The sequence below is a fragment of the Budorcas taxicolor genome, chromosome 4 (assembly GCF_023091745.1).
Source record: "Budorcas taxicolor isolate Tak-1 chromosome 4, Takin1.1, whole genome shotgun sequence".
In the NCBI taxonomy this organism is placed as follows: Eukaryota; Metazoa; Chordata; class Mammalia; order Artiodactyla; family Bovidae; genus Budorcas; species Budorcas taxicolor.
In genome coordinates, this window is record NC_068913.1 from 108,385,647 (window position 1) to 108,400,262 (window position 14,616).

At 44.2% G+C, this 14,616-nt stretch overlaps 1 protein-coding gene across 1 annotated transcript in view; it reads right to left on the reverse strand.

Moving 5' to 3' along the window:
• TCAF1 (TRPM8 channel associated factor 1) overlaps nt 1-14,616 on the reverse strand; it is a 36,237-nt gene that overhangs the window by 7,427 nt on the left and 14,194 nt on the right. The window contains 5 exon segments of the mRNA XM_052638468.1: nt 98-435; nt 1,923-2,162; nt 2,474-2,687; nt 3,921-4,018; nt 4,288-5,282. Coding sequence (XP_052494428.1) covers nt 98-435; nt 1,923-2,162; nt 2,474-2,687; nt 3,921-4,018; nt 4,288-5,282 — 1,885 coding nt within the window.

Genomic DNA, 14,616 nt, shown 5'->3' on the forward strand with positions numbered 1-14,616 from the left:
GATTAGTGAGAGGTGACCCCCGGGCACCATGATACTGTCTGACCAGGGTCCCCCTGAGTGGGGCTCCCACCACACCCCACCGACGCTGGCCCAGTACCTGTAAGTACGTCTCCAGGGCCGTCCAGGCATTCCAGTTTTTCACATTGGGACCCTTGCCCAGGTAAATTCGGACTCTCTTCTCCCGAACCGGGGGCCACAGAGCAATGTTGGCTCGTCCTCGAGGGATGCCCAGGACCGTCTCATGCACGTAGACACACCACAGGTTGCAGGTGGCCTCGGTGGTGTGCGGGGGGAACTCCCACTCTTGCCGCTGCTGGTTGCGGCCCAGCTCGTGCACGGGGCCCCAGAGACCCTTGGTTCTGATGAGTTTCTCATTGATGAGCTCCTGCACCGACTCCAGGTGGCACATGATGGGGTAGCCTGCGTGCATCCAGCCTGGGAAGGGCAGGAAGGGGAGGAGAGGGTCAGGGCGTTCCCCACCCACCAATTCTTCTCTGTACTGTGTCTCCCCAAACACCCAGAATGCTCAGAAAGGCAAACCCAGACCCTTCTGGGCTTCTTTCCTCATCTTCTCATTCTGTAAGAATGCTTTCGTCCTCACTCTGACTAGCTATAGGTACTGAGGCAGATTTGGGATCACTGTTCACATTACTATTCAATTTTTTTCTGTTTCTCTGAGAGTTCTCTGTCCACGTGGACCTGTCATTATCCTCTTTTCCTCAAAATTAAGCACTAGTGGTTCCCCTTTTCATTATTTACATATGGAGCTGTCCACGCTGGCACTTCTTTACAGTGATCATCTCAGTATGCCACGGACACTAGGGTCCAGACGGGATTTCCGTGGTTCTTTAAGTTTCACACGCTCTTCACTTTTCAGGCCTCCTGACCCACTGGCAAATAGCCCTTTTTCAGTGCTTTCTCCCAACCCCTGTGACCCAGGAAGAGGCCCTCTGCTCTCTCTCTCCACTCCCTAAAGTCCCCTGACGAATGCCTGTGAAAGCCCAGCCCTTACTGTCTACGCCATTTCCCCTGCTGGATAGCACCTCCTGCCATGCTGACTAAAACTGTTACACATTGTAACACACTGTGTACACACAGTTGCTTGTCCTTCAGTCACTCAGTCATGACCCACTCTCTGCGACCCCACGGGCTGCAGCATGCCAGGCTTCCCTGTCCTTCACCATCTCCCGGAGTTTGCTCAGACTCATGTCCATATGGTTCTAGGGCCTGCTTTTTATGTGTCGCATAACGCTTCCCCGGTGGCTCAGACAGTAAAGAATCCGCCTGCAATGCTGGAGACCTGGGTTCGATCCCTGGGTTGGGAAGATCCCCTGGAGAAGGGAAAGGTTACCCACTCCAGTATTCTTGCCTGGAAAATCCCATGGACAGAGGAGCCTGGTAGGCTACAGCCCATGGGGTCACAAAGAGTTGCATACAACCGGGCGACTTTTACTAACTAATCTCATCATATTTTCCTATGCCATCACAATATCTCTTTAAATGTCTTCCTAGTGTCCATCGAAAGCACACTGCTTAACCATCCTGTAACTGTTGGACACTCAGGTGGTTTCTGATGTTTTGCTGGGGGAGACAGCCAAGTCTCCTTTTTAATGTATTTTTGGCCTTTCTATTTAAATGGCAAGGATTACATCGCATATGCTAAGTCACTTCTGTCATGTTCTTACTCTTTGCGACCCCATGGACAGTAGCCCACCAGGCTCTTCTGTCCATGGAATTTTCCAGGTAAGAATATTGGAGCAGATTGCCTTTTCCTCCTCCAGGGGAATCTTCCCAACCCAGGGATCAAACTCGCGTCTCTTGCGTCTCCTGCATTGGCGGGCTGGTTCTTTCCCACTAGTGCCACCTGATAAAGCAAGGCCCTGAGTGGGCAGCATGCACAGAGGTTTGCCCCGGGCACCCACCAACTGAGATCTGCACGTCGGCAACGATCCTCTGAGGCAGACGCAGCGGGAAGGGCTCGGCCCCCAGCCGGGCCACGGCCTGCATCACCTCGTCCCAGAGGCGAAGCAGCGGCTCGGGGTTCTCCAGCGTGCGGAGGTTCGCGGTCGGCACCGTCAGGATGATGTTGTCTGTGGCCAGCTCTCCCCAGGGACCTGGGTTCTCCTGGATCTGCCGCTTCCACTCCTCCTGGGTTGTCTCCCCTGGAAGACAGGCCACAGGGCTTGAAACTCTCTTTCCCAAGTCCCTCCCATTAACGTATACCACCTGAATCCCCCCAGGAGGAGAACACCAAGGCTGTTAATAACCGTATACCCCTCTAACCTTCTACAAACGTCCCAGGGATGTGATGTGGTTTGGTCTTTATCTCCTTGGCCTCAAATCTAAGGAAGCAGACCTCCCTTCCCTCTGCCAGTCCAAACCTCTCTCTCTTCCTACACCAGGCAGCCCCAGAGGGCCTCCTCACCCCCAGCTCTCCCTGCGCCTTGGGGTTCGCTCCAAGGTGTCCACTCACCTAGCTTGTAGTAGGGAGCATGCACAGCTCCCTTAACCGTGACGGGCACGGTGCCCAGCTTGCTGCTCTGAGGCACGATGATGTACAGGAGGCCCCCCCACAGGCAGGTGATGGACTTGGTGGGCTTGTCCAGGCAGCAGCGGTTAATCACCAGGGGGCCTCGGAACAGCTTGCTGGCCCTGGTCAGGTCATCGGTGTGGCAGCCAATCTGTATCTGCAGCAGAGAGATCCGCGAGGAGTGTGACCCTGGGCACATGTGGCCGGAAGGGGAAAGTGCCCGGACAGGGGGACAGAAAGGGTCATGGGTCCAGGAACCCCAGGTAAGTCCAAGCATCCCACTATTTGTAAGCCCTGTGTTCAAAACCGATGAAATTGTACCAACCCTCAAGGTTGTTTGGAACAGACTCTGTAAATCTACTCGCAAGGGGTCAAACAGCTATATGAAGGGTCTTGCTAAGACGCAGACTGGAGAGGCACCAGGTGTGACGCAGATGCTAATTCCGGGGAGAGCCACTCCCAGACAGAGTCCCTTGGTGTCTCTAACAGAAAATCCTAGGCTGCCTGTTTCCTGGCGGCGAATCTGGCTTTGGGAATGGGCAGAGGGCATCCTGCCTTCTGACCAGAGAGAAGGCCCAGGAGGAAGCAGTGTGACCGGCTGATGTAGTGAAGGATTGATTCAGCTCTTCCTGTTCTCCAAGGCCCCTGTTCCTGGGCCAGTGGAGTGACCCCTGTCCTCAGGCATCCTGGAACTGTTTTCCAGGGTTTATGCTAAACAAGTTCCAGGATACATACAGGCACAAAATAGACGCTAACCATCACAATGAGCCCCAAGGGGGACAGAGCAGGATGGTATCTGAATTTTGCAAATAGGGTATGTGTGTGTGTGTGTGTGTGAGAAAGTGACAGAAAGTGTGTGACGTCACAGGGAAGAAGCCTGAGTGTGTAGCACCTCACGCTTCCGTGGGAGATGTACACGGGATGAAATGTGAACTGAGATTTACTGGATGCCACTGTATTCTAGGGCACCATCCATCTGGTATCTTTCTTCTCCCCACCTATGACATTTAAGCTAAAAGCACAACATTTGAGCCAGAAGTTGGTCAGGGTTGAGCCCTGGGGCTCTGAAATGTATCAAATCCATACATTTAAATCAATCAGTTAGATGTTCTGCCCCTTAGCTGTTTCATCCTAAGCAGCTAAAGGGGCAGAAGTACATGCCCCGTATTGCCAACTGGAGAGGAAAATGCAAACCATTCATCTTTCCTGGAAAATTCCAAGGACAGAAGTGCCTGGTGGGCTACAGTCCAGGGGGTCGCAAAGAGTCGGACAGGACTGAGCGACTTAACAACATTGCCCATAGGGTGTGTAGGAGGATTGAATCAGATGCCGGCTATGAAAGCAGAGCACCTGGCTTCTGTGTTAGGTGGGGAGATGGGGCACGCCTTACCTTCAGGTCAGCAGAGGCGGCGGATTCAGGCAGGGAGACCTCAATAATTTGCCTTCCGGGTATGTAGAGCCCGGTACTCATCCAGCAGTACCTGGTGCCTGCCAAGAGTCAGGGAAGAGCAGGCGTTATCCTACCGGACACAATTCCATCTGCAGCCAGCTCTCAGAGTCCCTCCAGGAGCTCTGCCTCCCTGCCGCCCTGGCTCTCATCTTCCAAGCATTCCCTAAAACCCCAACCTCGTCCTCATTGAGATTTGCAAGGCAGAGGTTGGAGATGGCCCCGGAGGCGACCAGACCTCAGCTGAGCTGCGGATGTCATCCCCCCACATTCCCACCCGCTGGGCTCCTATCCACCCCTTCTTCCTCACCCGGGTTGTTGCAGTTGACCTCCACGGTGATGGGAGATTCCAAGGGGCGCAGATAGGGGCTGCTGTACATGTCTTCAATTTCGGGGACTAACAGAGAGAGGTCGCTTCCCGAGTGAGCCAGCCCCGTGGCCAGGGAGAGCATGGCACCCCGGCAGCAGTCGTTGATGACGGGGTTTTCACGGGTCGCCACCGGGAGCCGATAGCGACTCAGCAGCTTCCTTAGGAGCCGGTGCACCGACATGTAGGCGGGGATCTCCTCGGCAGGGATTTGCAGAAAAGCTGCGCCGTCCGGACCCAGCTTGGCCAACCAGCCCTTCTCCACGTTCCCTCTCTTCCTGCCCATGATAACCTGGAACTCAGCCAGGGTGGAGCGGAAGTGGTAGGTCCTTATCCCCGCCTTGGGAGTACGAAAGGGCCCCGGGTTGAGGCTTTGGCTGGTGATGCTAATACCAAAGGGGTTGAGAAGGAGGTTTCCTGGGAACCGCGCCAAAGGGGACACGCCTGGGTTCTTGAAGGCCCACCACCAGGCCTGGGCTCCGACAAACAGGCCCCCGCCCTCGGCTACAAACTCCTGCAGCTCCTTGACTCCTGCATCACTCACGGGCTCAAAGCAATAGACACTGGCGTCGCTGGTCAGATTGGGCTCAATGCTGGTGTCTACGCCCCCCACGGCGAGCAGCCCACTCAGAGTCCTCAGTTCCGTCTGCACCACGATCTTGCCTCTGCGGCCCGCGTCCAGCCAGCGGACGGCGTTGAGCAAGAACGGGCCCAGTTTACCCACGGTGAATAGGACCTTGTGGCCGGTCACGACCACCCGGCCCCGGCCATAGCGGGCAGCCGCTATGACACAGCCGTGGTAGGAATCTAGCCCCAGGGGAAAGGCTAAAGCCCCATGCACCAGCAGCTGGGATGGGAAACAGTCCGAATTGGTGATGTCCAGCTCGGAAATCCCATGCAGGAGCTCATCTCTGTCCTCGGAGAGATCATCCTCACAACTGCAAAAGACACATGTGTTCTTTGTTACAAAGCGCTCAGCACAACACCCGGTATGTAGCAAGCGGCAGACTTACGAATATCACCTTTAGCTCTTACGAGAGAACTAGGACAGACCTGAGCTCACTGGGTGTGTAGATTTGTTGGAGGGAAGACAAAGGACCTCAACATTGATCCTGCTCTGTCATTCTCTGTGTATTAACCCTCCAAAGGAAATCTTGAAAGAAGTCCTGCTGGGTTTACTCAATACTGTATCTTAAATAGTCTGGATTTAAGTGTTCAGCCTTTTAAGCACTATATAAAGAACTGAAGGAGAAATCATGGTTTCATTCTGCTAAGGGGGCTTGTTTATAATTTCACGCCACTAACTTTCTGCAAATAAAGCGAACAGAGAGCTGAGTGAGTTAGTGGCTCGAGTGAAGAACCACTATTATCCCAAAAGGTGGGGCAGGGAGCTGAGTGGCCTCAACTCTTGAGACCCTCCTGTTACTTGAACCCAAGAGGACGGACTGTCTACACCCAGAATTCCATACATTCATTTCTGGCCCAATAGGCGTGATACAGATCCATGCTGTAAGGCTTTTCTCATCACCAACTGTTTCCGTTTCTGTGTGTGTGCATGCTCAGCTGTGTTTGACTCTTTGCAACCCTTTGGATGGAGCCCACTAGGCTCCTCTGTCCATGGGATTCTCCAGGCAAGAATACTGGAGTGGGTTGCCGTTTCCTCCTCCAGAGGATGTTTCTGACCCCGGGACTGAACCCGCATCTCCTGCATTGCAGGCAGATTCTTTACCTGCTGAGGCACTGGGGAAGCCTCAACTGTTTCTATCTAAGGGTAACAAACTCCTATAAAGCTTTAGGACACCTATAACCCCAAAATGGGGATTTAGCCCCAGATAGTGGGATTATGAAGGGAATGAGGTAGAGTGATCTCTCTCTATAAGCTTGAGATCCCAGAGCTGGTTAAGCCCCTCTCACTGATCATGTGACTGTATGGTCGGAGGCAGCTATAAGGAAACACTGGAAAAGGGGAGTCAGGTAATGGTATGCTTGTAGTATTTGCGTTGTGCTCTCTGTGGTTGGCAGAGCTGTAATTAACTGATGGGGAAACTACAGTCCTCTTAGCAGTCCTCTTTCCTGAAGATAAAGGCATCACCCTACAAGATGGCTCCCCAGCTCCTTGAAGCACTAGCATTAAAACCACTCATCCAGCTGTTTTTGCTCTGAGTCCAAAATCACCAGACAACCTTGTGATTACAATATTGCTTCTAGTGATCATTTGCCTAAAGAAAGAAGTCATTCTTTCTTTATAGAGCAGCCAGGGTGGTCTATTTTTTGTGACATTTATATTTCTCCAGCAACATCTTAGTATATCTTTAATTTGCTGATTTTATTATATATAAATAATAATATCATTATTGTAATAAATACTTGCATTGTATATATTTGCATATATAATCTATAATATACAAATGTATCATTATATTATATTGTATATAATATTGTCTATTAATAAATATAATTATTATTGTATATAATTAGTAATAATTTGTGCTTAGTCACTCAGTTGGGTCTGACTCTTTGTGACTCCATACACTGTAGCCCGGCAGGGTCCTCTGTCCATGGGGATTCTCCAGGCACGAATACTGGAGTGGGTTGCCATGCCCTCCTCCAGGGGATCTTCCCAGCCTGGGGATTGAGCCCAGGTCTTCCACATTGTGGGAGGATTCTTTATCATCTAAGCCACCAGGGAAACCCAATTAATATTAATATATATGTTAATAATATATATAATAAAATCAGCAAATTAAACATATACAAAGATTATACATACAAAATTAAGTAAAAAATGTTTTAGTTCTTATAATGAGTTCTGCTCATAAATTTCAAGCAATTAACTGGCTTATAAGTGTAGTCAGTAAAAAGGTGATCTGCACTGGCATTAAGGTTTATACACTCGCCTGTTACAACAAAATGAGAAACACTGAATGTGCCAAGTTCAGACCCAGACACTGTGTCAATAGCAGGGCTTCATCAGCAGGACCCTAGGTGAGGTCCTGCTCACCGATGAGGCTGGGACATCGTCAGAGTTTTGTCTGTTATTTCCAACAGCCACGACTTATGTGCAGGGGATGATAAATGATTGTCTCATTAAAAAAACCTTAAGTGGATTTTGACCTTTCCCGTCCCTCTCTGTTCTGAAATGAAACAAAAGTTACATAAAAAAGAATCAAACCATGATAGTACTAGATTTCAAGAAGGGTGCAGTCAGCAAACTGGGACAGGAGGAATTAACAGGAAAGATAAACCACATGAAATCAGACTGATCAGAAACCTAAGAGAAAAGAAGAATCTGGAACTGTACATAAGTGAAAGAGAAGATCAAGAAAACAAATACAACAGGGGTTATCATCTGTCCTGAGAAAATGTACTTCACTAACCAAGAATGACCAATCTAGAAATTCAGTGCCATTTAACACTTAAACAGAAATCAAAAATATTTGATGAAAATTAATAGCATGAAATATAAGCACCAAACTAAACAAAGGGAAAACCAACTCCCTCCAAAATAAGTGATAACTGGAGAAGGTCCTAAATAAATATTGTATATCATTGGAGAGTTTTGAGATACATTATCTCTCTGCAGGGAAAAAAAAAAGAGGCTGCTATAAAAAGTTAATAATCAGAATAAAAATATAACTGCCAAACAGACAATCCTATTTAATACAAGGGCAGAAAAATAAGTATTGATGTAGCTGAAGACTATGAATAAACCAACAGGCAGGTTGAGTGAAGTGATTCATTAATAGAAAATGAAGGATAGATAAGAAGACTAATGGCTAGCAAGAAGTTCTAAAAGCAAAAACCAAAGAAGAAATAAACATTTAATTTGATGAAAATTTCTTTGTGCTGAAAAAAAGACCTGAGTTTTTAGAATTTAATGACATTACTGACTCGATGGACATGAGTTTGAGAAGGCTATGGGAGCTGGTGATGGACAGGGAAGCCTGGCGTGCTGCAGTCCATGGGGTCGCAAAGAGTTGGACATGACTGAGCGACTGAACTGAACTGATTATATGAATGCAAATCAGTATAAATGAAATAGAGAAGGTCTGCTCAATTCATAGCAAGTTTATGAGCTTCAAAGTACAAAGAAAAGCAAAAACCAAATTATCTACAAAGAAAAAAGTGAAATCAGTGCCCTAAAAGTAGTATTTCAGTGCAATGAAAATATTCTGTATGACACATAGCTGCAGCAACACTCTTCACCACATAGGGAATACTGAAAGTGTCAGAAGGATTACTGAAATTCACCACGCACTAAAGTTTTTCAGAGAAGTTACTTGAGGTTATGCTGTGGGTCTAGAAAAACAAAAATGAATACAATATAGGAAGAGCTTGTCTACACGAAGCAGCGGTGGGCAAAAAGTGCCAATGTATCGTATAACTAATGCTGAAAAACTGCTGATAAAGCTCCTGTGGTATTTGATGTGACTGGCAAGAAATCATTCTAAATGAATAGGAGCCACAATAGTAAAAACAAAGTGAACAAAGAAACAAAGCTAAGGCAAAACCAGATTACAACCAGAAAACCAGATGATTTCAAAACAGCTTGGGTAGTAAGCAGTGAGCACAGAAAAATGTCAGGAGGGGAGAGATGGAATTCTTGTTTTGAGTGAAAAGGTAGATTATAAAAACAAGTTAATTCTCAACTCAGAAAAATGTACATTTGTTAAAAAATTAAAGGCAACATGGTAAACATGGGTATTAATGTATAATAAAAAATGGCATTTTATATTACTGGGAAAAGATGAACTGGACCTATACATCACCCAAATACATAGAAACATTTTCGAATGTATCAGAGATATAAATTTTACAAATGAAACCACACACGCACTGAAAGAAATTAAGAGTGGAATCTTTCATTTTCCTTGTTGATCATTGTTTAGTCGCGTCCAGCTCTTAGTGACCCCATGGACTGCAGCATGCCGGGTTTCCCTGTTCTTCTACTATCTAGGTGTGACGAGAGCATTCTAATTATGACCTCGAGTCAGAGGTGATTACAGAAGATTGACAACTATTATAGTGTTTTGATCACTTTAGCTTTCCAGTAAATCTGGAAATTATGTTAGTTACTTTCATTTGCATTGAAGTTTAGAGCCAGTTTGAACTTTGGTTGGGACTGCACTGAATCTATAGATAATTTGGGGAAAAACTGACATCTTAAAAATACTGAGGGTCCTGATCCATCAACATGGTGTATTTCACTATTTCTTTAGGTTTTATTTAATTTCTCCCAGTGATGTTTTGTGGTTTTCAGCATACATGTTGTGTGACACATTTTGTTAAATTTATTTGCTAGTATTTCATGATTTGGGACCCTGTCTTAACAGGATATTGTATTTTTAATTTCAATGGCCAATTACTACTATATAAAAATATAATTTATTTTTGTATATTGACTTTGTATACTGAAACCTTGCTAAACTCAATTATTACAGTGGCTTTTTTTTTTTCGCAGAGTTTTAAGAATATTTTACATAGAAAACCATGTTTTCTGCAAGCAAACATAGGTGTGCTTCTTAAATTTAATCTCTATGCCTTTTTACTTGCCTTACTGCACTGGCTAGAAACTTAAGTACAATGTTATATAAATATATCCTTCCTGGCCTTGTTCTCAATCTCAGGGTATTTCACCAGAAAGTATGCTCTTGGCTCTCGGCTTTTCAAAGAGGACTCATCATACTGAGCAGTTTCCCTTTATTTCTGCTTTGTGGAAATTTTATCATGATTTGATATTGAATTTTGTCAGTTCTTTTTTCTGTCTGTGTGCAACTATTGAATTATATGATGTTTCTCATTTATTTTGCATTAAGAAAATAATTAAACTGTGAATTAATTTGATATATGAATGTTAAACCAGCCAAGCATTCCTAGAATAAGCCTTATTTGTCATGATGTATTATCCTTTTTACATTTGTAATCTATTTACTATATTTTATTAAGAATTTTTGCATCTATGTTCATGAGGGACATTGTTCTGAGTTTTCTAGTCTTGCAATGTCTTTCTTTGGCTTCAGTATCAGAGAAATACTGGTTTAATAAGTCAAATTACAAAAACTTTCCTCTCCTCTTATTTCTGAAAGAGTTCATATAGAGTTAGTATCAAAAAAGACACAGTGCAAACTGTAAGCAGTGATTATCTCTGGGCAGAAGAAGAATCAATAGAAGGCAGAGCGGGGGGACGAAGTTCTTTCACTTTTTACTTTGCATCCTTTGGGACTATTTCCCTTTTTCCCAGTAAGCATTTATTTTGAAATTGCAGAAGGGAAAATGTTTATAAAAAGGAAAAGAAAACTGAATTGTGATTTAGCAATTTCTTTTCCAAAGTGGCACATCTTCCTGCTTGAATTCACTCTCTAAAAACTTCCAGTTTTGTGAGAACCAGTTAATACAATTTTATTATAAATGGCTAGGAATGTAGTAAGAAGTGCAGGGTTTGGTAGGTATGTATGTTCACCCCACCGCACTGGGTCATGACCCTGACTTAATGTTGGCAGTTAGCATTCTATCTATCCTAGCAATGACTTCCAAGGACTTGTGGATCCTTGTTACAAACAAATTTATTAATATCTGTTCAGATATTTTCTCTGTCTGCAATGCAGGAGACCTGAGTTCAGTTGTTTTCAGAACTACTTGGGGAGTCATATTCATGTTGATTATCTTCAGTAATTTGGCAGGTTACTTATTTCACGTAGATAGTCAGTTTTCAAAATTCTGAAATCTTCTTAATCTGGAATTCAAAAGACTGTTTTATACATAATATTCCTGGACTATCTTTCAAAATGAAATGGAGATTATCTGTATATGGCATCAATTTCTAATGTCTGCCAATTCAGGTTTCACAGGAGTGTTTTCAAGCCATGGAATTTGGAGCATGTGGACATTTCAAAGCATGACTGTTGTTCCACATTCTTTTCTCTGCATCTCTGATGATTGTGAATATACACAGATCACTGAAGACTGAAAACCGTTCTCAATGGAGTAATAGCTGAAATGAGGACAAGGACCTTCTATTATACTCAAGTACTTCCCATTTAAAGGGAGAAAGAGAGTGGAAAGCACACGCAAGGTCACGGTGTGTAGTTGCTAGCTGCAACCTCAGGTTTCTGAGTTCTACTGAACCTAGATATCACAGCCCTCTTCCTACAACAGGTACTTGTTTTTTGTATTTCCTCCAAGCCTGGTTATTGGAGATGTTTCTGCACTTTTGATTCTCAGATCTTTGGAAATCATTTTCTTAAAATAAGAAATAATGCCTGAGATTACAGCATATACTCAACAAAAATGCTGGCCTAAATGAATGGATGAATGAACAAACACAGAATAAGAACTCTAACAGAAGCCCGAGATTTGTGTTAAAATGGGACAAGGGCCTTCTTATCCAAAAAATAGAGCAAACTATTGTGGTTGAGTCTCCTGGAACCTCCCTTAGACTGATTATCTAATGATATGTTTAATCAGCATCAAGTCTCTTTATTGGTAAAGCCAATTCCGTGTCTAGTCCTTGCTTGGTTAAATGCATAAAGAGGATAAAACATGGCAGCTGGTCCTGCTGCTGCTGCCTCAGTTTGATGGAGGAAATAGGAAAAGTATCAGTTAAAATATCAATAGCTTATACAACTGGGCAGAACACACGACTTGGGGCAAAGCAGCATAACGATGGATGCCAGGTATATCTCAATGGTTGGAAACGATATTCATGACCTCATATGCTTATATACCATAGCATGAAGACTGATGTCAAAACAATTAAAGTGTTTTAGGTACTTTGAACATGTTTCTTAATTCACTGAATTCTTACAACCACCCTTAAAGGTAGCCATTATTAATCCTACTTTAAAGATGAGGCTTACCTGTTGCTCAAGGTTTTAGAGCAAGCAACAGACATTATGTAGGAACTTATTAACCTCACATATGCAGATGACACCACCCTTATGGCAGAAAGTGAAGAAGAACTAAAGAGCCTCTTGATGAAAGTGAAAGAGGAGGTTGAAAAAGTTGGCTTAAAGCTCAACATTCAGAAAAGTAAGATCATGGCATCTGGTCCCATCACGTCATGGCAAATAGATGGGGAAACAGTGGAAACAGTGGCTGATTTTATTTTGGGGGGCTCCAAAATCACTGCAGATGGTGACTGCAGCCATGAAATTAAAAGATGCTTAGTCCTTGAAAGGAAAGTTATGACCAACCTAGACAGCATATTAAAAAGCAGAGATATTCCTTTGCCAACAAAGGTCCGTCTAGTCAAGGCTATGGTTTTTCCAGTGGTCATGTATGGATGTGAGAGTTGGACTATAAAGAAAGCTAAGCACCAATGAATTGATGCTTTTGAACTGTGGTGTTGGAGAAGACTCTTGAGAGTCCCTTGGACTGCGAGGAGATCCAACCAGTTCATCCTAAAGGAGATCAGTCCTGGGTGTTCATTGGAAGGACTGATGTTGAAGCTGAAACTCCAATACTTTGGCCACCTGATGCGAAGAGCTGACTCATTTGAAAAGACCCTGATGCTGGGAGGGATTGGGGGCAGGAGAAGGGGACGACAGAGCATGAGATGGCTGGATGGCATCACTGGCTCGATCGACGTGAGTTTGGGTGAACTCCGGGAGTTGGTGATGGACAGAGAAGCCTGGCGTGCCATGGTTCACAGGGTCGCGAAGAGTCGCATACGACTGAGTGACTGAACTGAACTGAACTGAAGGCTGGCCTCCACTAAAATGGTGCTTTTCCCAGTAGATATGAAATCTCTTACTAGAATCCTGAGTCTTGAAATGAGGCTGTGTTTATGACAGTGGATCCAGTATTTGTTCGAGTGAATGCGTAATAGAAAGAAGGTGGCTCTGCACACAAAGAACAACAGCCACTGCCTTCAGAACTGGAGGCACAGTGGAGGCCAGTGAGGATAAGCGGAAGGAAGAGTAGACATTGTTCAGCGAACAGAGTCCCGGTGGTGTGGTCATACAGGCAACATGGTGGCTTCAGTCCAGTGTAGTCGCTCAGTAGTGTCCGACTCTTTGCAACCCCACGGACTGCAGCATGCCAGGCTTCCCTGTCCATCACCAACTCCTGGAACCTGTTCAAACTCATGTCCATCGAGTTGGTGATGCCATCCCACCATCTGATCCTCTGTCGTCCCTTTCTCCTCCTGCTAGTACCCCACAAGAAGACCGTGGTGCTTTCCAGGCCGGAAGTAAGGGCAGTGACTCTGAGGCTTGGGTCCTGACATCTGTGGGTGTTTTCACCAGGCTAAAAGTGGGTCATCTAGTTTTGTCACTTCTAGTTTTATTTTTATGATCATAAAAGTAGTAATTTCTTCTTTTGAAAATTTGATTCATTTTGATAAGACCTGTGGGCAGTTTACTCTTAGAAAGTTTATCTCAAGATCTTATTTAGAATGTAATTTAGTAAGAAATGTGCAAGTAATAAAGTCAAAGCTATCTTAATTCACACTTGCATGTTCAAATGTGGGTTTAGAAATAAATAACAAGACATTTGGGCAGAGTAACTAAATCCTCAGGGACTTTCAATGTGAACTTGATGGCCAGTGATGGAAATAACCTCCATTACTGAATTCTAATAGATGCATGATGGTGTCTAGTGTTGTCTGATACTTCTAAAATGAACTGACGATATGTAATACAGTATTACATAATTACAAGATGACTGAAGAAAGATCCAAACCTTCAATAGAAACCAAATGATTAAATAAATGAGGTATATATTGGCATTCACATAAATGCCAATTTTAAAGATTAAACAGAATGTAATAATATATAATTATTTTTTATATTTTTAAAGATTACATAAAATGTAATCTTTCTATTTTATAATTTTAATAATTACACAGAATGAAAAATGTGGATGAGCGGAATAAAACAGCATGTATATTAAGATGACAAGGGTGTAAAATTATGAATGAATGTGCAGAGATGAAAAGAGTTACATTGTGGGTTTATGATTTAATAATTTTACAATGAAAATTAGAAAGTAAGGGATCCAGCAATATTGAAAAAGTAGTTTAAAAGAGTATGCCATGAAGAATAATCATAGTTCAAAAATACAGCTGGCCTTTGAATGACACAGGTTTGAAATGTGCGGGTCCACTTCTACACACACACACACACACGATTTAACCAAAAAGGAAACAATTTCAGATTCAGAGAGACACAGGCATAACCAAAGAAAAAACAAGTATGATTTTGATAGAGAAAAACATCTTTTAAGGAAACTAACTCAACTAAAGGGGATTATGTTGTTAATGGAATTAGGCTC